General features: G+C 42.7%; 1 protein-coding gene across 2 annotated transcripts in view; it reads right to left on the bottom strand.

The window, feature by feature from the left end:
• The window catches only part of LOC116289789 (threonine synthase-like 2), a 29,584-nt gene extending 5,952 nt beyond the window's left edge, over nucleotides 1-23,632 (bottom strand). The window contains exons 1-2 of one of the 2 annotated variants that reach the window (XM_089036366.1): nucleotides 22,908-23,632; nucleotides 15,656-16,213 (exon numbers count right to left, since the gene is read on the bottom strand). In XM_089036366.1, coding sequence (XP_088892492.1) covers nucleotides 15,656-16,213; nucleotides 22,908-23,181 — 832 coding nt within the window. In that variant the 5' untranslated portion in view covers nucleotides 23,182-23,632. Of the gene's footprint in view, nucleotides 1-15,655; nucleotides 16,214-21,518; nucleotides 22,095-22,907 lie in introns of those variants that run through there. The other variant, XM_089036367.1, reaches the window with a different exon arrangement.
• Between the last annotated feature and the right edge of the window lie 324 nt (nucleotides 23,633-23,956).

Here is a 23,956-nt window from a genome sequence, read left to right as displayed (position 1 = left end):
TTGGGAACATCTGGGTACAACTGAGGTGCTGAAGGTATAACATCCATTATATACTAATGTACGACGCTTTTGGGGATGATATTGAGGAGCAGCCACATCACGACAACCGGGATTATGCCAACTGGGGAGCATTTAGGAAGATGTTCCCACATGCAGACCCTAGTAAGTTCGAAAGAAGACCCGATGGGATTTACTATGAAGGCTCCAGGATGTACAGCAATGCGGACTTGGAGCCAAAGAACCCAAAACCCGAGCATAAAGAAAGGCAGCCTAATTTTCCAGAGAATTTATTACCGGCAACGGAGGATTACCCATTTTACGATAACAAAGGTGGCGCAAATGACTTTGCTAAGATGGTTACCTCCTTAGAAATACCCGTGGGTTCTACGACTTTCAAAATAAAAGTCAGAGACATCTTCAAAGAGACCGCCATGAAACATACCTCAGGGAAAGAATCCAGAGAATGGTTATCGGGTCCCAACATGCGGTATTGGCCGCAGCAGTTAAACTTTGCCGTCTGGGCTGCTACTAAAGGATGTGGTATAGCCGCGGACATGTTCCACATTCCTTTCCTGCGATTTCATGTTGCTTTTACTATTCGTAGGATATTGTTTGAGTTAGGAGCACCGCTTCCTAGTGACACTATCTTTAAGCCGAAGGATAACAAATATGACAAAGTCGCATGGGAGCGATTAAGGAATGAATTCAAGCTCACCAACCCTGACTTCCGCAATAAAGAAGGTGCCGCACATGGTTTAGGAGAAACGTACACTTATGCTTCGTATGTCGGAGCCAGCATAGAAACTCCGGGCATGGGCTACCCAAGTCAATGGGAATTCTCCGACCTTGGTGGTAAAGCATCGAGGGGTACTTTAATTTACTTCATAGAAAGCAAAGAGAAATATCCATGGGCGCCTTTCTTTGCCGCGAAAGGTATTGGCCTGAAGAACCAAGCAAGGATTAACCGAAGTATTGAAGCCTTCGTTTACTGCATTCTAGGGGCCCAGGTTAGCACTCGCAGCCCCATCGTAGATGCCTCCGGTGCGTCACAGGAAACCCAACAAGTATTCCTTGTCCTCTTCGAAAGCGCTGTTATCGAGAATGAGATTTCTAAGTCAGTTCAAAGATATCAACTTGCGGTGCAGCAATCAAAGGTTAGACTGGATTATGCCTTGAGTCCTGGTTGTTGGTTAATGCCAAGTAATTTGGTCATCAACGCCGATTCCGTCGTGGGTTACAACAACAAACTTCAACGAGCTACTAAGGATATGAAGTTTGGGGTGAATGACGTGAACTCTGACACTCTCAGGAACATTCCTCACTTCGTAGAGAAGCCAAAGAAGGAGCACGTAGAAAAACCATCGAAGAAGGCGCATGTAGAAAAGCCACCAAAGAAACCAGTAAAGAAGGTTACCGAGGAATATGACCATGACTTACTAAAAGCCGGCCTAGCCGCCGCAAGCATTGGTCTGAGCTATTATATATGGCGATGAACAACCCCTACGTAGCTGGAGTAGATTGTGTTTATACGACTTACACAGGCGAGAAAAAATACAACCAGAGCTCTTGGGTTGATGTCGCGGGCATGTCCGTGAATTTGAATTACTCAGGAAAGAAGTTAATCCTTTGTAGTATTTGCATTGGCACGAGCAGCCATGCCAACGTCGGCTTTAGGTTCCTGGATGAGAATGGCGTACTGCAGCCTATGAGAAATAAGACAAACAACAGGGAGCCTGCGCATTTCTCCGTAGAGCCGCCGGCGAATAGCGCCGAGAATTTATCGGTTTGGACTTTTCACATGGTCGCCGATTGTCATGGGAAAGTAAAGCTGCAAATGAGAATAGACGATACGGGAAAGGTTACGGTAAATAGCATAGAGGATCAAAGAGATCGACCTTATAATCACGCGACCATTAGCACTTTGACGGCGGTTAGCCTTTAAATATATGAATCCGCATCAGAAGGAAACTCGTTACGTTCACTATTTGGAGGAAAAGAACCATGTTGAATCCACTGCTTGGAAAGACACTGGCATGTGGGTGAAGGTTGGAGGCGCTGCGTTGGTTATCTGCACCATTAGCATTAATACAGGGTCGGGCGCAAATGTGGGGTTTAGGCTCGTCGATGAAAATGACGCGCCCCTGCTTCCTTACCGAACTTCGACGAACACTAGGAAAGTTGCCCATTTTTCGATGGAGCCCTACACGATATCAGGTGAAGACCTAACGCCGGTGACTTTTCACATGTTAGTCAATTGCCAATATGCCAAGCTGCAAATTCTCCCCCACGATGGCGGCGTAAGGATAAATTATGTCGGCGGCGCTGCCATCCCCGACACGGCCTGGAGTCATAAGCCCATTAGCACCATCAGTGTGCTGCCGCTAGTTCCGCATTATCAAGGCGGTGCGAATACTATCTTTACTTATCCCAAGTCGAGGACGCCTCGGATGCCTGACGACGATAAGCCACCAGTAATACACGAGGATAAGATTAACCCCTCATCTTCTTCAGGAGTACCACCCCAATAGCGACAACCAAGATCCAAATGTTATTCCCCACAAACTTTAGCAGTTCTCCGCCGGCCCTAAGTGCCAAGGAAACAACCGAACCCAGCAGCCCAGGAAGACCGGCTGCCATCTTTTTTCCCAAGTCCGTCAGCCCACTGCCTAATTTCTTTACGTCCGCGCCCGTAGCCTTAAGTGTGCTAAGGATGACTCCTACTACGCTCGAAATAGCAACCGCAAATGCCAGCGGAATACCATACTTCAAAAGGGCTCTTTTTACCTTTTCCTTGGTGGTAAGCCCCAGCTCCTTTTCCTTACCTTCTATTTGCGTTCGTAATTCCGCCAGTCTTTCCTGAAGGGTTTCTACTTCCTTTTGGGCTGCCTCCCTTTCTTCTTCAGGGCGAGTTTGGTCATTACTTATTTCCTGCTGCCGCTCTATTTGCCCCTCCAGGTCTTCGACGGCCTGTTGAAGTTGTCGTATTCGTTCCTCCGCCACTGCCTTGTCCGCCATTACTTGCCTTTCTCTGTCAACGGACTCCATTAATTCTTTTCCCAAGCGCTGTAGTTCTGCGTCTTTTCCCGCCGATTCATTCAAAGCAATCTTTAGCTGATTTCTTGCGGCGCTTTTTTCTTCTAGCAGCTTAGAGAGCCTAGCTTTAAAGTCTGCAATTTCGGCGGCATGACTTTCAGTAGTTAGCCTGCTTTGTTTCATGAATTCGTCTTCCAATTCTTCTATGCGCCCCTGCAATGCTTGGGTTTCCTCCTGGACGGCCCCGAATTGACTATCGATACCACCCCCCTTCTCGGTTACGTCATCAAGTTGTCGCGTAAGGTCATCGATGGTTATGTCATTTTCCTGTATTTCCTTTTGAAGTGTTCCCCTTTCAGTCCTTATTTTCTCTAAGTATCTTATTAAGCCTCCAGTCACGTCACCATTTGGCGGAAGTTTTTTGAGTTCTTCGCTCTTTTTCTCTTCAATGGTTTCTAATCGTTGGAGTTTTTCTCGTTGCTTATCAAGTAATGCGTTTATAGATTCAAGGTTTGCTTTAACGCTTGGCATTTTGATGCTTTTAAGGTATTCTTCTTGGAGCCTCGTAGTTTCCTTTTTACTCAAGGTAGACGATAGCGTTAGGTTAGGAGTTCCCAATGCTGCCGTTATTTCTTTCGAAAGGCCATTGTTAAGTAAGGTAGACTCCTTTCTTTGATAAAAGTTGTACCATCTTTCTCTACCTGCGTATCGAACTTGGATTTGGCCTTTATCTCCTACTCCGAACTCTAAGAGAGCCAGATTTGCGCTAGGATATCGCTGCTTTACGTTGTCGATGACTTCTCTTAACATTCTAGTTCTTGCGTCCAAGTCTTCCATTTGCAGATACTCCGGGACGGGTTTGTGGGGATTCTTAGACTCGAATTTATCTCTCAAAGAACGCAGAGCATCGCGGGCCCTGACGCCATATTTGCGTCTTAGCTTATCAAAAAGGCCTCGGGGGTCTACATTGTCATCAGGAAGCAGGGTTTCATATTCTTCATCGTTGATGTCGACTTGGCCTTCTTCGGTAAGGGGGTCAAAATCCGTTCCTTCTACTTCCATTATATATGATAAGCTCAAAGTTAAATCCCAACGTATTACCTAAGCAGGTTGGCGGACTGAAAGCAGAACGCACCTTTCACCGGGTCACATTCACGCCCAGCAGCGCAAAGCCAGGGGAAACCCTGTACGTAGGCGTTCCCCGCCTAACGGATAACCTAGTATTGGTTCCTGGTACCTTGGCTTTAAGGTTTGACCTAGCAATACAACCAAGCACCAAGGACAAGCGCTATACCGTCAATAATGTGGGTAGGAACCTCGTCTCTAAGATGAGAATCAAGTTCGCCGGGGAATCCCTCTTAGACTTAAATAGGTACGATCTGTACACCACGTACAAAGATTTATGGTTGACGGCCTTTGACCGTGCGCAGAAGATAGAGCAGGGAATCGGAAGCGTTATTCTTCGTAAGCTTCGCAGTGAAACCGACCCAGCGCCTACGGACTCCAGTGGAGCAACCGCAGTAGCAGACGCCACGAGGGTGAAGACCGCTTATGGTAGCAAGTATGTCATCCCTTTGGATTTCGAAGTAATTACGAGTCATGGTGTGTACTACCCCAGGCAGTTATCCGAGTTACAGTTTGAAGTAACCTTGGCGGACACTACGAACGTCATAGGAGGCATGGACACCGCAATCAGTGGAGCCGTGGATCCCTATTCTATTACCAACTTAGAGCTACAGTACGAAACGGTGTACAGCGAAGAGCTGGCCCGTAGCGCTGGCATGGAATATAGCGCCGGGAAGGCGTTCCTTTACGACCACGTAGTGATGTATAAGACGTTCAGTTTCCTGGATAAGACGGATGAGGTTATCAACCAAAGCATTAACCTCCCCCGAAGAAGTCTCACGGGGCTGATGTTGGTGTTTGCCAAACCCTATGAGGCCGGTAAGCGTGACTCCGAGGCCTTTCACAACCCCAACATTACTAACGTCGGCGTGAATATCAACGGCGTTCCAAACAAGGTCTACTCCCAGGGAATAAAGCCCGCAGACGTGTACAGGGAGGCAATGCGCAAGTTTGGCGACCAAATTAACCCTGAGGAATTCTTTAATGATAAGTACGCGCTGTGGATCGATATGCGCACCATTAACGACGAAGACCTACATGGCCAGGGTCTGCGGTTGGTAAATACGCAGGATGGCATAACATTGGAGATCAAACGCACCAAGAACACCAGTGCCGGCGACAGCGATAAAATAAACTGCTACATCTTCGTCGTCTCAGACGCGCAACTGAGCGTGGAAATGAACCAACTTAAAAGTGTTGCACATTAAGGTTAAATATTTCTTAGATATACAATGCTTCGCGTATTCGAAAACAACGACACCAAACTGCAATGCATAGTGCAAGGCGAAACTTTGTACTTTAAGGGAAAAGAGGTGGCAGCTGCATTAGGATATGAAAAAACGAGAAACGCAATCAGGGAGCACGTTTCTGAAAAGTACCAGAAAAGGTCGAGTGAGTTAGGAAGGGCCCTAAAACAGGGCGCTTCTATGCACCCACATTCTGTGTTCATATCTGAGCCAGGTTTGTATGAACTGATATTTAGCTCTAAGTTACCCCAAGCCGTTAAGTTTCGCGATTGGGTCTTCGAAGAAGTCCTACCCGCGCTAAGGAAAACAGGTAAGTATGAAAGGCGGTTTGACGGTCCAAACAAGTTGGTATTCAAAATAGAAAATGAATTCGACTTACATAAAAAGGTGGTGGACTACATCCGCAAGTTTTACCCCCAAATGCTCATAGCCCCTGGTCTAGGTGAACTGCAGGATTCGAACGGCAAACGCATAAAGTGCTGGCAGAAAGGATATCAACGCGGTCAACCCGACTTAATGATTTTAAACGCGCACACACATTACTGTGGATTCTGCATAGAGCTAAAGACCCCAAAAGGCAACGGCAGGTTATCTGAGGATCAGCAACTGCTCTTACAGAGGTATGAAGAAGACGGCTATAAGGTGCTCGTAAGCAGCGACTACGATGTCATTTGCAGGGAGATCACTGCGTATGCTGAACACCTACGAATTCCCTGCAGGTGGTGTTGTAAGGTCTTTAAAACCTCGGAGACTTTGGCAACACACTTAAAGATATTTCATAGAATATATGGACAAGGATAAATTTAACGAGTTAAAGTTTATACAAACGCACTGGAGGGATTTGCAGGTGGGGGAAATCTACGAGATAAAGAATTACGTGGTCTTCGAGGATTTAGACCGCCTGCGCTTGGTCTTAAAGAATAAAAAAAGAACATACACCCTTTGGGCGCCCGATAGGATAAGGTACGCCATTGAAGGGCAGGACGTTACCCATGTTATGAGTCATGGTAAAAAGGATGGCAGGTGGGTATTTGACGTGGTTAATCGGGAGCCGGAGAGTCCTCTGCATTCATAAGGACGTCTGCTAAAGTCCGCTGCTCCGCGGAGCACCAATGCCCCACAAAGGATCCTTCCAGGAATACCTTGCCGCAATGAAGGCAAGTGTATTTTTTACGCGGTGGAGGAGTGGGCGTAATGCAGTCGGCTGGTAGTTCGCACGTAATACAGTCCATATATTGAAAGGGTGATTAGGAATCCTCCTAAGAAGGCTGCTGCGTAGGCTAGCTTATATTGCAAGGCCTTTGAAGGGGGTCCTTATTTTTTCTTGTTGTTTTGTTGATGATACTTAACAAACAACAAGAAAAATAAGAATGGGATTTGAGACTCTTTGCGCAAGTCGTACTTTACTACCTAGGAATATGAATCGACGTCTTTTGGGACGCGAAAAGAGGCATAGACCTCTTTTGTTCTTAGTGCGCAACCTCCTTTAAAAGGGGTTCCTATTATTCTTGTTGTTTTGTTAAACGTTGATGATACTTAACAAACAACATAAAAAATAAAGTCGTATTTTGAGACTCTTTGCACAAGTCGTACTTTACTACATCTCTTGACGAAAAAAAGTAGTGACGATCCGCTCTTCTTTTAAAAGGGTTCTTATTCATTATCCTGCAACCTCCTTTAAAAGGGGTTCCTATTATTCTTGTTGATTTGTTGAGGTATTGTTGATCCCTAACAAAACAACATAAAAAATAAGATCAGGATTTGAGACTCTTTGCACAAACCCTATCTTACTATCTTAGGTCCCTTTCTAACTTCTACGGGCTTTCCTTGCCACCTCGTTACTGGCATGCCAAGCATCAAAGCGATCTAAGTACTCTTTAAAGCCGCCTTGACTGTCGTAGAGGCACTGCCAAATATGTTGGTCACTTCTTTGACAGCCGCAGCGCTCACAGTTGGCCTCCCAATATTCCCTATCCTCCCACCTTACGCCTTCTACGCGGTCAAACTCCATAAACGTTTCGTCTATTTCTTTCTTCCGGCGCGTTAACTTCCTTTGGGTTTCCTGCGGACAACATCGGGCGGCAACGTCACCGTGCTCTTCACATGCTACGCCCAGCAGATCGTAATTACCGTAGCATCTATGTCGGTGCCAGGCGTCGGTAACGTCCTCGTCGCAGCGCACGCATACATTCTTTAAACAAACCCTTTTATTACGATGGTACTCCAAAGCCTGCGCGCTGCTAAACTGCTTATCACAGTCTTCGCAAACGGTAACGTTGTTTACCTTCTTACTGCATACCCGTCTTTCGACGTGATATTGCAATCTTTGCTTGCTGCTGAACTCCCTTTCACATTGCTTACACTTCATTATAACTAAGTGTTATTTAAGCCTTATATGGGATACCGCATAAAGTCCTTAATGCTTTCTTTTGCCCAACCGGCCATCGTCAACAAGGCACCAAACCTTTCCGCGCGCTTCAGGCTGCACATTTCATCATACAATTCCTGCACGCGCTCCCGCAGCCGATCGATCTCCTCCCTTTGCATTTCTATGGTGTCTCTTTTATCTTTTGCGTCGGCGGCAATCCTTCTTACTGCGTCCACTGGGTCCATCGTATATATAATGGATCCGAACCATATTCCCTGCAATGCTCTGATAGTAGGACCCACCGGCTGCGGCAAAACGCAGTTCGTAGTGGAGCAGCTATTAGGACCCTTTAGATACCGCTTCGACTACGTAGTGCTACTTTGTCCCACCTATGTGAATAACCGCACCTGGGAAGGCATAGGAGTGAAAGATGACGACTTCTTTGTGGATATCTTAGACCCTAACGAGTTATCTGGACATTTGAAGTTCTGGCACAAACAATTCCCTAAAGATACGCAGACGCTCCTCATATTGGATGACATTGCCTGTGGGGACGACGTAAAAAGACGCACTTCCGAGCTCGTTAAACTCGCCTTCAGCGGTAGGCATGACAATATTAGCGTTTGGTTGCTCTCGCAGCAGCTTACCAGCGTCTCTAAGCCTTTTAGGGAAAACATAGGCTCCCTGGTCGTATTTTATACTCCGAGCCGGAGTGACCTGGAAACCATCTTAAGCGACTACGGCGGTGAGATAAGTAAGGAACAGTTACACGAATACATGCGGCACCTAAAGACGCACCAACATTCCAAAATGATCTTCTCTTTGAGGTTTCCGTATTCCATTAACATATATGGATATTGAGCAGTTGATAGATGAAGTCCCCACGCAGCTAGATGAAAGTAACCTTAAGGAACAACTCAACGTCCTTGTGTCTTCTGGGAAGTGCAAAGAAATGATAGGCAAGGAACTTACCCATGAGCAGGTTAATAAGTTGTCAGAAGAGGAAGTCAAGAAGTTCCATAAGAGGTATGAGGCCGCCCTTGCAAGTAAGACCACGGACGCCGTAGCAGACTCAGCCATTAAGCTGGCCACCAAGCTTCTCGGACTTGCACTGCCCATAGACGACGTGGAGCAACTGCGGAAGGACATAAGCGAGGACTATGTTATCGCTCAAGAACTTAAGATAACCTGCGGCTGGTTGTCCTTGAAGTGCGGTAAGTTAATGGCAGTCGCCTCTGTGGCTTTGCACGTAGCTCAGCATGTCGACTTGAAGGAACTTGCGGGCACCTTTGGTGCCTCTTGGAAGGACTTCAAGAAGGACAGAGAAGTTGAAAAGGTCTTCCAGGCAGCACTTACTGAGGTACCTGATCAAGTCGCCTCAAGTACTTAGTCAAGTTATCCTTAAGTACTTAGTCAAGTCGCCTCAAGTACTTACTTAAGTCGTTGTCAAGTACTTAGTCAAGTCGTCCTTAAGTCGTTGTGAAGTACTTAGTCAAGTCGTCCTTAAGTCATTGTCAAGTCCTTCAAGTCCTTAGATATAAGATGAGTGGCACCGAAGAACAACCACCCGTAGAAGATACCAAGATTACCAAGGCTAAATCTCCAGGCAGAGTCGCTGCCGGAAAGAAGCTCGCAGAGATGAACAGGAAGAACAAAGCAAAGAAAGAGGAAAAGGTAGGAGAAGAGGAATCCTTTTGGAATCCCGGCTACGTCATTGGCGCGATAGGAATTGCTATAGCAGCAGGCAGCCTCTACTTACAATGGCGGGCTACGAAGCCAAAAGTAAAGGAGGCCGCAACATATCACGCGCCCGTGCACGCACATGTGGAACCGGCTGTTAGAAAAAGTAAGATCCCCGTAATGGAATAACCTTCTCGCTTTGTAATATAATGTCGACCGCGTTGTTGAAAACTGTTGAAGAAGCAGCTATTATTACTTCCATCGTTGCGGGTATTGGTTGGGTAGGTAAGAAAGTGCTCAAAGAAGACTTTACTGAAGACCCAAGCAAGAGCTTCGCTAATTTTGCTAAAATGACCGCTGCCGTAGGCGGGGCTATCATGGCAAAGAATTACCTACAGAAGGAAAAGTACCTACCTAACATATAAATGGCTAGCTTAGTCGCAGGTGGAGTTATTGCAGCCTTAGCATTTACAGGGGCTAATTATGGTGGTAGATATCTGGATAGATTAGTTAGCGGTGATAGAAACGCAGAATCTAACGCCGAAAGGAAGAGACACGACTTAGCGCTGGAGAAATATCAGCGAGACGTGGCGGCTTGGAATGAAAAAAGACAAGCTTACAGGGATTGGTTGGACAAGAACTACCAAGACAAAATGCAGGCGGATAAGAACTTTGAAAACACAGACTACGCCTTTAAGCTCTATGCGCAGGCGCATCCCGACTTTAGAATGAAAAAGCCTCAGTTCAAGAATTACTACCAGCCTTCTAAGAAACAAAAAGACAATGAGTTGGTCTTCGTAGGAGTCGCAGGGCTGGCGGGAGGCGTAGCTTTGGCGTATCTAATATAATGATCGTCTTTTTGGAAAGCGACAAGAATGACTTTACCACTTATCTGAATCCCCCCATTAAAGCCCATAAGGTTCGGCTCATAAGTTGCTCTTTGTACAATTCTTGGTATAACCTGATTAGGGGCATAGTCACTGAGCATACAGGAGGATCTAACTATCAAGCCGTATTGCTGCCCGATGGACATTATACACCAATCACACTGGCCAAGGAATTAGCAAAACACGGTTATACTCTCACCACAGGATTGCCGCACGAAATGACCCTCAAACATAATATGTCAAATTATTCAATGACTTTTGGAAAGTCTGACCCATTGGGATCTTTATTATGTGCCTCGGGCAAGACAATTACCGACACAGCCATACCCGTGAAATGGAAAGTCGCATCCTCTTACGAAGTCTATTGCGACTTGGTCCATAGTTACAACAATGGAGAAAAGTCTTCTCTTATGTCCAAGTTTCTACCTCAGGGTAATCCATTTGACCCAGTAGAATACGCGCCCATTTCTTTGAGCTATGACTTGTCTAATTTGGTAGAAAGCATAAACATCACCATTAAAGTGGACGGAAAGACGGTGGATTTCAACGGACGCAAGATCAATCTCGTCCTGGAATTCATATAATGGGCCGCGTAGAGGACAAACTCAAAAGGATTTACTATGGGCCTGAAGGCTATTGGAAAGGAGCGTCGGCCATCAAGAAACTCGCGACCGCGGCCAGGGTATCAGATGAAACGGCCAAGAACTGGCTAAGAAAACAAACCCTCTGGCAGGTTTATCTTCCCGTGCCCAAGTACATTCCCAGGCCCAGCTTCACCGTAAATACCCCTAATGAAGTTCATCAGGCGGATCTGCTTTTCTTACCGCACGACAAGGTGAGAAGAAAGACCTATAGATACGCTTTGACCGTAGTTGATATCGCAAGCAGATACAAGGACGCCGAACCCATAACCAGCAAGGATTCTGGGGAAGTCGCAGAAGCCCTAGGTAGGATTTATAAGCGCGTCTTGAAATGGCCTAAGCTGCTGCAAGTGGATGCGGGGACAGAGTTCATGGGCGTGGTTACCAAGACCCTGAAAGACCACGACACCAAAATTAGAAGAGCCGAAGCTGAGTACCACAGGGGTCAGAGCATCGTCGAAAGATTTAATAAGACCCTGGCTGAGCGCCTCTTTGGGTACCAGTATTGGAAAGAGCTGGAAGATCCCTCCAAACGCAACAGGGAATGGACACAGCGGCTCCCCCAGGTCATCGCGGCTTTGAACAACGAGGCGGCTAGGGCTACGGGAATAAAACCCAAGGATGCTATGAAGAAGAAACACGTGGAACACAAGTCCTACGTCAGAAGTTCGAGGGCGGTCGGACTGAAGGAAAAAAAGCTACCCCGCGACATAGTGGTCAGATACCGCTATCAGCCGGGGGAACTCGAAGGTGGCAGTAAGAGAGCCACGGATCCTAACTGGTCCCTGGAAACGTATGAGATTTCGAAGTCCGTCACCAAGGAAGGGCAACCCGTGTTGTATTACCTAAATGGCCCAAGTCGTGGATTTGTCAAGGAAGAGCTGCTCATGGTCCCCAAAGACTCAGAGTAGCGCAGCACCACGCGCCCGATTGCACTCTAGGCATGTCAGTCTTACGTTGCCTCTGCAATGCCCGCGTTTATTATTTATACGATCCACGGAGAACTGCTGATCGTCATTTGGGTCAAACCTCCATAGTAGAGGTATGTTACATTTGGCACACCTTGCCCCTTTCTTATAGACGTCGTCCACGCATAGGTCGAACGTCATATTTTTTTCTTCGTCGTGTCTTTTGTAGCGAAGGAGTTTCTTAGCAATGTTCTCCTTTGCTATATCTTCTGGCGTTTTATCGTAACGCAATTGCGGACCCCAAGCCCTCCGCAACTGTTTGGCATGCTCCACACGGCTCACAGCGGTATATATCAAATTACTCCAACATAACCGCTGGTCTATAATCCATAAGGTTTCCTTTACGGTTAGACCTTGCGCGCTGTGGACTGTCATACAATATCCCAAACGCCAATCTGGATGGGAGGTTATTTTTTCGACCTTTCCCATAGGCACCCAGGCTTTATCATGCGTTACCGCGTTTCGCAGTTGGACGTCGGTGCCTGGCACCCACACGTTTCTCTTCTGCATGCGGGTATCGTGGGGCTTGTAGCAAACGGGCACCAAATGGCTTGGGAATCTTTCGCGGTGTACTTCTAATAAATCTTTCTGTATTCGCGATTGTGCTGCGCGCTTGCTGCTCAACACCAAATCCTCTGGATGCCACGCGCAAAGGAAGTCCTCGTAAGATTTTGCCCGCACATGCTTACGCAGCGTCTTGTTTTGCTCGGCATCGCTGAGGCCCCGAAGTTCCGCCTTTAAGTCTCTTACTTGATCCTTACTGCGGTAGTCAGCATTGATTTCCTCTGCATGGTCTGCCATTTCTTTTAACCATTCGTGGGGCATTTCTCCGCAAATGGGAGGAGGTTGGCATGGATCTCCAGCAAATATAACTTGACACTTTCCGCGGAGGAAGTCCACAAATTCCTGTAAGATTTCTAATGGCACGGTGCAAATCTCATCCCATAATATGACTGACGGTATGTCGCGTATTGCTTCCGGCACCCACTTTTGACCATTCCAGCGGAAGAAGCTGTGGTACGTCTGCGCGTCGTAACCCATCTCCGTCAATTCTCTTTCCAGACGGTGTGTCGGCGTTAACACCTTCACGCGGGGGAATAACTCCAAAACCCTGGTGGTCTTACCGCTGCCTCCCGGCCCGTATAGGTACGAGAAGCGTTGGTAAGAAATGGGGTCCACAACGGATGGCAATGGTTCCTCAGTGGGGACGGTGGCACCTTTTACGTGTTTCCCGTGGTATTCCACACGTTCTCTCCAGGCTTTTATCTCTTCATCTTTCACACGCCATTGGCCACTTTCCGCGAGTTCATCTTCAGTGTAGAATTCTTGCATTTTTTCCAACACTTCAGGCTTCACGTAGAGGGAATCCGTAGCCACGCGCGGGATATCCTCTTTGTCAAACCGCAACAGCATTGACAATAGATTGATATGCGCATATGCGAGCATGCTGGCGCGCAAATGGTAATATTGTGGGCGATGATCTTGGTAATAGCACAACGCATTCCATTGTTGCTTGCCTTTACCTTCTATGAAATAATCCCACTTTTCTACGGACACCATCGTTCCTTGCTCATGTGCACGTTTTACGAGGAAGCTCAACTCTCCGTCGTCGGTTATCAAACGCCGCTGCATGTGCTTTTCTCCTTCTTTTGCACCCTGGGTAAATTTGCCTATGACAATTCTAGCAGTGGGATTATGCTCTGGCAACCATTGCGTAAACGCGGAGCGGCACAATATGGCTTCATGCGCTGTGTACGTGAGCAGTTCGCGCTCTTCGAGAAACTTCAGCAGGGGTATGGGAATCCATTCTTTCTCCTGCAGATGTTTCCCATACCACGCGTAAATTATCGGATGTAAGCCCTTTGCTAACTTCCACGTGGTCAACCGCACGAACCCCGTAGACTTGGGAGCATCGCACTTACCTGGCAAAGACACACGAAAGAACTGCGAATCCGGATGCCCGTAGCGGTCGTAATACTCCTTGCAATCCCCGAGGCCTTTAAAACTGGCAGGGTAACAATGTTTCATGTCCAGGGAGACGTATTCGTTCTCGTCATACTCCATGTTCCACAGACCTCCATGGCCGTGCTCTACGCAGGCTTTGGCTATGTCTCCAAATTCCTTAGGCGTGGACTTCCATCCATTCCTTTTCTTCGCAGCTAGGAAGTCCAAACTACGGCTGCTTAAGACCTCGTCTGAAAAGTCTTCCCCTAACGTCGCACAAGCACTTTGAATACGTTGGTGTTCTACTTCAGGGCGGTAGAGAGTACCATCCTGCGTCATAAACTGACTTCCTTCCGCGTCCATCAACCAAACGGAATTCTCGTGGACCAATTCTGCCAACGGCGACGTCTTATAAACCTTAGTTTCCTTTTTTTTGGGGAACCCAAGTTCTCGCCAAGCGTGCCCATTGTGTTGATAGATGACGATAGCAGCACCTCTACCTCCATATTTTTCCGTCCCTTCGTAGATGTAGCCGCCCGTGATATCCTTCACGTGTATGCGGCGTTCTAAAGCCGTCTCTAACTTCTGGATGTTTTTGATGGTACCTCCGGTTTTATGCGTGTTCTTTTCCCATTTCCTTATGGCCTCTCTCCTCTTGGGCGTAAGCTTACCACCACGAGAGGCATCTTCAAAGAACTCCCTTACTAACTTCCCGACACAATTGCCCGGATGTCGCATTGGTTGCAACTTTCTGACGTCTGGCTCCTCGATCTTGTACGCGCCGTAAATGACGACGGTAACCGGGTAAGCGACCTCGTAGAAGAGCATGTCGATTCCCTCTAATGCCCCCGGCCTCGTTTGCTTATTCAAGACGAACAAACTCTGCTTACCAGACGCCCTGATGGGATTACGGCCCTTTTCTATCACCCACTCGCCGTCCAAATACTTCACGAACGTCAACTCCAAACGGTAGTCGCCGTCCGGCATTCTGTCGATTATCTTTTCAGCCATCTCGTGATTCATCGTCTTGTCTGTCTTTCCCTCCATGAACGTCGCAAAGACAAAATCCGCATCTGAGTTATCCATCACCTGATTTCCCAGCCTGCGCACAGTTTCGTTTTGAATGTCGTTGACGGATGCCATGTATATCTAAAGAATATCTTTCCCTCCATTTGGGACCCCAACAGAGCAGCAGTTAGGCACATTTCGCGCTGCATGCGGATCGCGCAAGACCCCCTGTAGGGCGGTTAACCGACCTCCAAAACCCCGGGGAAGGCTGGCGTTTCTCGACTTGTGATTTTTGACAATGCCGGCAATTCGCGCCTCCGCCTAACTGCTGCTACCCTCCAAAGATAGATTGGTTATTCAAGGTTAGGTATATATTCCTAAGATGCTTTTACAGTATGACACCTAATCACAATGGGGTACACATTCCTTCAGTCCTACCACCCCTCCCCCCCCCCCCCCCCCCCCCCCCCCAAAAGAAAGGATTGGAATTCTAAAGGTAGTTTTACAGTATGTACCTAATCACAATGGGGTTTACATATATGAGCTACTTCATTTAATAGGTTCTCCTGCTCCTCCCCTAGTATTCTGCAATTGCTATTAATATATTTCCCACAATATACAATTATGAATATACCTTAAACATATTAGCTACTTCATTTTCTACATTCTCCCCCTCCTCCACCCTCTTCCCTCTAGTATTCTGCACCTGCTATTAATATACAGTATTTCCCACAATATACAATTATGAATATACCTGAAACATTGCCCATAGCACCAGTAGGTATGACAAATTGAACTGTCTCTCCAAGCTTCCTGCAGACTTTGAAGTAAGCATAAAAATAATAGACCACCTGTGATATGAGTCTGCCTATATTTATGGAATTGACACTTCCTAGATTGTGTTTACTAGCAAACTTTTCATCAACAAGGCATGCTTTTATAGGAACATCAAGATCATCTAATGTCCCCTCCACTGAAAAAACATAGACATTGTCATCACAAACTGTGGTCATTTGTAGTTCTTGCACCCTGTTGCAATATCCTTTGGGGAAAAGGACAATAATGTCTATCTGTTCGCATCCCCGTACACTTTCGATAGCCGCACTTCCAGTGTCTCCACTTGTTCCGACCAAAAGGGTAAGGTTTTTCTTTTGTCTTCGAAGGAAAAACTCCAGAAACTGGCTGACAAGCATCAGTGGTATGTCTTTGAATGCTTTGGTTTTGCCATGAAATAGTTCAAGGATGTTTAGACTTTCTGAAAGTTTGGTAACTGGACATGAGAAATCCTCACCATAAGCTTTGACGGCAATATCTATATCAATAATAAAGGTTGTCAAAGTAAACAAATAGTCCTTTTTCACATGTTACAGTACACTCAACAAAATTACTGAATTTTGGTTGGCGGAGAGAAGTATATATATATAGTATATTTTATCTTAGATTTATACTTATATTTAAATTTATATTTAACTTTTATATCACATTGTAATTTTTATTTGTCAATGCTTCTGAAAAGCCCTGTAAAGGGATGAAGTAATATAGTATGTATGTATGTAAGTACAATTATTAATTGTATTCCATAGTGTATAAATATTCAGACCCGGGTATTGCTAATTCATAACATGTAAATAAGGTATGGTGAATGGCTGTGGCCTGGAACAAGCCCAAACCAGAGCATGCAATGTGACATTCCAAATTCAAACCTATCTTCATTGAGGGTGGGTTGGTGTGTCATTTCACCTTCCTGACGGTGACTAAAGCCAAGTGCATTGGGACGTGACACATATTCCTTTATTGTTTATTCATTATTCCCCAGGGCATTAATTACCTATTCAAATGGACTTTGAATAGTTGTACCTATTAAGTTGCTAGTGTCATAATAATAATACAAAATAGGTAAAATTAGTAACTTAGTTTTCGTGAACTGGCTCTTGGAGTTTTTCACTACCACCAATCAAAAATGTTAGGAGCAAACTGAATATTTTGGATTGATTGCAGTAAAAAGACAAACTTTAGCATGTGTATGTGGAGCTCACAACAACAGAGTTGCCAACTAGTGCATCCTAAAAAAAAAAGGCATTACAGTGGAACCCCGTTAATAAGGACACCATTGGGACGGACAAAACTGTCCTTATTAACGGGGTGGCCCTATTAACCGAGGTGTCAGAAAAACAACTGAAAACATATTTTCAACCATTTTATTCTTACTGTACTGTAAACCTTGAACTACAATGGTCGATATAACAGCCTAAACTAGAACAAAAAATGCATTACTGTATAAGAACTACATTTGCATTTACTGCATTGTATTGTACAATTTAATTTAAAGACGTCTGTGAGATTTGTTTGTTTACTGTTTTCTTTTGACTGTACCGCACACTTGGAGCTACAATGTTCAATGCAACAGCCTAAACTGAAACAAAAAGTACATTACTGTACAAGCACAACTTCATTTCTGTACTATACTGTACTGTGCTGTATAATTTCATTCAAAAACAATCTGTTTTTTTTTTTTTTTTTTTTTTTGAACAGAGTTCAAAATACTGGAATTGAACCAAACTAATTGAACATCGCTCAAAATCCTGCTAAAATCTAGCGTTGTCTATCTCATGGTGTAATAGCAAACTATACTGCAATGATCAGTGTGTCTATCGTTGATACGCAAAAACTGACAATATAATCCGTATTCAGCTCATTATGTCAATAATTAAATACAGTAAAGACATCTTCAAATTTCAAGTGTCCTTAATGCGGGGTTGTTTATGTATGGAAACTGTCATTCAGGTCCTAGAAATGTGTCCTTTGTACTTATTAACAGGTGTCCTTATAAAGCGGGTTAATTTAACAGAAAGTGTATGGAGCTTTCGTTGGGACTTTGAAACCTGTCCTTAATAACGAGGTGTCCTTATTAAGCTGGTGTCCTTAGAGCGGGGTTCCACTGTATCTATATTATGCAATTGTTTCGGCTTTGTCACATGATATCACCTGAAATTTCGCCTTCTGAGCAATATTGAAGTGTTCTTTTCATTTCTTGGGCTTATTTTGACACGACTAGTCATTATAATGAGGGAGTATGATCACATGAGTGCAAATTTATTTGTCTTATGACTAGTTTAAAGCAGAAATTTAAACAATCTGGCTAGGTAGAGTACAAACACTAATAGTGTGCAACACTTTGCACTATTTAGTAGTCAATAGTGCTGATTAAACAATACAAAACAAGAGGGTTAGCATCATTTAGCATTATTTAGTGGTATTTAATTGTTACACACTTATAGTGTAAATTTGCACTCCATTATGAAATACACACAGCTGGTAAATAATGTGACAAGTTTTCTCTAGTTTCTAGGCTGCATACCGCATTTAGTCTAAATTAGCAGCTTGGTAAAGCTTACAACAGACTCGTATATACATGAGTGCACAAAACAATGGCTCCAAGCTAGTAGTTCAGGATTTACTTGGTGTTTAAGAGCGGCTGTCTGTAAATATCGACTGGGGGTGTGCAACATGGAAAAATCAAAAATCCTCAAACTTTGTCAAGAAATAGGTCTAGGTGAACTATATTCACCAGGAGGGAGGAGATGACTCAAATGGTTTTCCTATTAAAATTCTGAAACAGTCATGTATGACAGTGTGACGTCACATAGCAACTAAATCTTAGCGCGACGCGTCTCCCAAAATGTCACAATAAAATTGTAATTTTAAAGGCGGGAATCTTGAAACGAAAAGCGGTCAAAACAAAGATTTAAAAGTTTATTCACCTTTAATTTAACGTAAGCATAATAATTACTCATTAACTTATCAAGTTCAATACTTTTTTTATCATATCAACGATCTAAAACTCTGAAAAGTTAAATAATTTGAGCTACTGGCCTTTCGTTTTCTCGCCATTTTTTTCCCTGCAAGAAAAGTTATCGCGTAGTTAGAAAAGTCTTTTCTCTTCTTTCCCTTCATTTTATAAACCCAAACAAGGACGTTTTACTACTAAGCCGTTGGGCTTTTAACTAAGCTAAAGTACGTTTTCCCTTGTCTTTCCATTGTGCTCATCAATCCTTTTAATTGTCAGTAACTCGTTTATCGTATTCGCCTTCGTAAACCAGTCGTACTTTTTGAACATTTTTTAGTCGCAAAATCAACATTTAGATGGTTTATTCTTTATCTTTAGGGACCATAAATCATATCTACGTTCAGTATCTTTGACCTCCTTTCCTCGACCTTGGATAAAGCATATTTTGTTAAAAATCGATTTTTTTGTTCTGAAATTCTATTTGTTTTACAGTAAGCTTATATATTGTTGTCAAAAAATACTTATATAAAAAAACCTAAGCTTATACAAAAAAACGTTGATGACATTTATCAAGTTTAATTGAAAAATATTTTCAAACATTTCATTTTGTGGTTAAAAATAAATTCATTGATTATTTTATATGAAAAAAAATGGTTTGCTAAAATTGTATGATTTATTATATTACAAATTGATTTTAAAATATTGCAAGTTGTTAAAAATACATTCATTGAATATTCTTTTTAAATATTGAAAAATTGAGTTATAATATAACAATAATCTTTTACCCCACAAAGTGAGGTGAAATTTAAATACTGAAATCCATATTTGTATAGTTGAAACCTCACTGTTAAAAATGGCAATTTTGAGGATCTTCATTTATATCTTCCTTTTGTATGACCTGTATTTTGACTCTGTTGGTGGGTTATTTTCTCAAGACTACTATCCCATTGTACAGGTGATGATGGCAATCATCCTCTACCATGTTTTAACCTGCTTTATTTATCAAAATTCTCTCTTTTGGTCATGCAAAGTCCCATTTCTGGACTCTCCTTTTGAAAAAGACAATATGATACAGAATAACTCATTGCTGAAGAGAGACAAGCTGTACAGACGCACACAAAAAAAAAACACAAGAAAAATTATCTTTCATTGCAAGTGAAGAGCAAGAATCGTGCCAATTATTGTAAGCAGCAGTCATTTAAAACTGTAAGAAGCCAGTGCAGTGACACAGCTGGTAATGGTGTTGATCCTGTGTCACGGTTCTGGTACACGATTCCAGTACGATTCTTCAAATTTTCATAAGATGTGTACAGTTTGCCTTGTCTCTGATGTGTTTAATATCTTTTGTTGTTACAAAGATGTGTGTTTGTGTGTGCTATAGTGGTACATTTGTTACCAATAATATTTAATCTTCTATTTTTTCCCAAATTCTTTATGACACAATATTTGATGGTAGTATTAGACTGAGTGTATATTTCTTGCTCTTTGAGGTGGGAACATTTATTCCTTATGTTCTAAATTTAGACTGCTGTATCTTAGTTGAAGAGGTATTCAGTGAACTATTAATTCCTAGTATGAACTTTTTATAAATGTATACTGAATGTTAAGCCTGGTCATAATAATTGTGTGTACGATAATTGCAATAATCAAAACTACACTCACCCCAACGATCACACTTCACAACAAACTTTAACACCTGGATTCAAACCACTGATCAGCCGTTATCTTAAGCCCTGCTACTTATGCTCAGAGTTGGGGGGGGGGGGGGGGGGTAGAGAATTGGGAGGAGTTGCTTGTCAAAAATGTTGAAAATGGCTTCTAAAATAATGATTTTTACCCCCAAAAAGGTACAAACTATCTATGAGTGCTAAGTGACAGAAGGGAGGTAATAATCCTAAATTTCAACTGTCAGTTTGGCTTTCATTTTTTCATTTCATTTTTTTTTTTTTTTTGCAAAGAAACCACTGAACCCCCTGGGATATAATAAAGATCGGTCCCTTATGAAAAGCTGCATACAGTATGTTCATGTAAAATGTTGTCTTTTCCCCATGTCCTTTTATTTGCTTGACTTCTTATTTTAAATCTAGTAATAGTTTATGGTTAAATCATCTATTTTGTATGAATGTTTGTCTTTGTTGCTCAGTTGTTTTCATCTCTGCCTGCATCTCTGAGTGTTAAGTGGGAGCCCTGACATAACACTCTGGTCCTGATATAACAACTTGTGTAGCAATCATAGAGATTATGAAAAAATTATGCATCACAGGAAAATTTCAATGACATTGATATCTACTTGTTGATACTTAGAAATCGCTCGAATTATGAAAAACAACCACAACAACTTTCGAATACACTTTCCTTTCCTATTTATTAAACTTCATATATTTAACCGCGAAACACGCCAGTTAACATTTGAATTCTAAAAAGAACCAAAATTAAATATGAGCTTGCCCAACCTGGAATATAAGATCATATTTTATGGATTAAAATCATTTTAGGATAGGAATAGGAAAGTACAACATGGATAATACAAGCTTTACTGTACGACTTTTGTGTGTTTAGAATAAGGTGGCAAAATATTATCTACAGATAGAGTACAAACACTAAAAGTGTGCAACACTTTGCACTATTTAGTAGTAAATAATGCTAATTAAACAATAGAAAACAATAATAATTTAACAGTATTTAGTGGTATTTATGCTACACACTTATAGTGTTTGTACCCTACTCTGGGGTAGTTTTTGTTATTTATGTTAATAGTTAATTTTAAATTTGATGACTTTTGATTTTTTTATTCACTCTTATCAAGTTAATTAATTATTCACATATTTACCTTTTGCAAGTCTAGTCTGCCTTGTTGACTTATGATTTGTGCAAAACATGGTGTCAAACCCAAGGAAACGTTTTTCCAACTTCAAACAGATTGATGAGCAGTTGTGCAGAAGGTTTCTTCACGAAACTCCGCAAATACAAAGATGAATACCTAGGTTCCTTAACCTCCTTTTGTGATGCCATAGATCAAATCTTTAAGTCATCAAGGTCTTAAAATATTCTTGTGTGTCGTCTTTTTTCGAGTGGCTTTTGGAAAGGTATTTCGCAAAGAAAAATTCAATAACTAAAGCTCTTTTTCGTTAAAAGCATCAAAGTAAGTGAAGAAACATCTTCGAAGGACTCCTTTACCCATATGACTGGTTCATAAAGCAATATCTTTGAGATTTTTTGGGGGAAAACGGGAAGATAAACACGAGCGTTTACTCTTTCCTCTTGGCCACCATTGTGAAATCGCTGAACCACGGCGTGACGTCATACTGTCATACTGTCATACATGACTCATTCATTGTTTACCTTGGAGACGTCTCTTACCTCCTGGTTCGTATAAACACAAGTAGTTGAATGTACTGATTACATAATTATTACCCTTAAAAGTGAATAAGTGTAAGCAAAAGGAGTATGAATCAAATATAATGCATCTAAGAAACTTAGACTGTTATTTATGAGTTTATAGGTCTCAAAAATTGGAAATAATGATTTTTTTTCGTCGCGTATTATGAATCTGTGACGTTCTCAATACCGTGACAACAATGACATTATTGACCCGAGTGCCCTGTAGGTTTTGGGCTCTGAATTTTTATTTATTTTAGTAGCCCAAATTTTTTTGAAGAATTGTATAGAAGAAACATCAGTCTTCATCAGGAATAAAGTCTCGTAACCCCAGGCTATGTACCAATTTGCATTTTTTCCTTCCGAAATTAGGTCATTTTTTGGGCTTCAAAAGTAGGCAAAAAATGCATAATATTTAAAATTCGGTAAATGAAACCAGTAACCCACCAAAATAATAAGCAACTATATGTTTTTAGGGCTGGACTTTCATTATTCGAGTTTATCTTAGTGTTATTTTTTGAACGATTTTTAATTAGTATATGGTGAAGAGTCCTTGAAAACCGGCCCAAGAGCCGTCAAACCATTAATGGCGCCGTTCGCCAAAAATATTATCGTGATCGAGCTAAAAGTTATATTAGTGAATATAGTCCTATTTCTTGACAAAGTTTGAGGATTTTTGATTTTTCCATGTTGCACACCCCCAGTCGATATTTACAGACAGCCGCTCTTAAGGTTATATAAACTTAATATTTACTGTATTCTATAAAAACCTCATATCATTTGGTGGCCATTCAAGCGAATTCGAGAAACATTAGACATTAACTTCGATCTTAAATCTCACCTCGAAGTTGATCTTTACTGATTTCAGATTCGGAAACAAACAGACCCCAGATCTCAATGCACAAGTCCACATACGAAAGACGTGACCATTTCTTAAAGACATCCTCGTCCAGTCTTGGTATCTCTTCAGGTAGTAATAGTCCACCATCGTTAGCGTATCCCATAAAAATCGCCTCTTCGAATGTTAAGCCACCAACTTTACCTCGAGTGCTGTTGAACTTCATTTTTGAAAAGTAAATTAAAATATTGGAGTTTGGGCTTGCTTTGCTTTTCATCACACACAGGAATCCCAACTTTGGAACATATGCACTGTACCAGTTTTCGTATAGACCCAATTACCGCTATGTTTCTTGATTACAGACTCTTTGCACAGGGTTAGCCTCGAGTTTGTGCAGAATATTGCTTACTATCAATCACGTGACTTTTTGGAGTTGACTGGGGGGCAAACAAGCGGTTGACTGGGGGGCAAATATAGCGGATGCTAAGTCAAAACATATCAAAATAAGTCCTCAAACTATTGTATTTAACTATTTTCACGACATCAAACCAGAAAACGAGAGATCAAAACAACTTCCAGGATTCTACGAGCATCAAAAAAGAGCTATTACCGGAAGTGACGTCTATTGATAGCAACCTATTCACGTGTTCCAAGTCAAGGTCCGTCGAGATACAAAATGTTTGTATTGTTGAAGTTAGTGCATTCTTTACTTTTCTGTTGGTATTTTCCTTTTTTTTTTTTTTTTTTTTTTGATATTTCTGTTGGTAGTGGTCAGTGTTGGGGGGAACACAAAACACGGGGAAACACAAAACGCTGTCACACCACCAGCTTTTCACAGTCATACGAAATTTCCTAAAGTGGCCGATACGACTTGCCAAAAATTAGGACGGATATGACGTCGTTACTCAGACCAACATGAACTCAATGCTGGGCATTCAAATGTTTGACTATGGGGAAATACACATAAAAATTTGAATGCCCTCTTATTCGAATTCTTAGCGAAACCTACAAAATTGTAGCAAAATCTATTTACTACATACATTTTTGTATGA

The sequence above is a fragment of the Actinia tenebrosa genome, unplaced genomic scaffold, assembly GCF_029948245.1.
Source record: "Actinia tenebrosa isolate PJP-AT-01 unplaced genomic scaffold, QUT_ActTen_1.0 PGA_scaffold4__44_contigs__length_22323623, whole genome shotgun sequence".
NCBI lineage: Eukaryota > Metazoa > Cnidaria > Anthozoa > Actiniaria > Actiniidae > Actinia > Actinia tenebrosa.
Note: the sequence above shows the minus strand (reverse complement) of the source record. Positions and strands in the feature narration are given on the sequence as shown.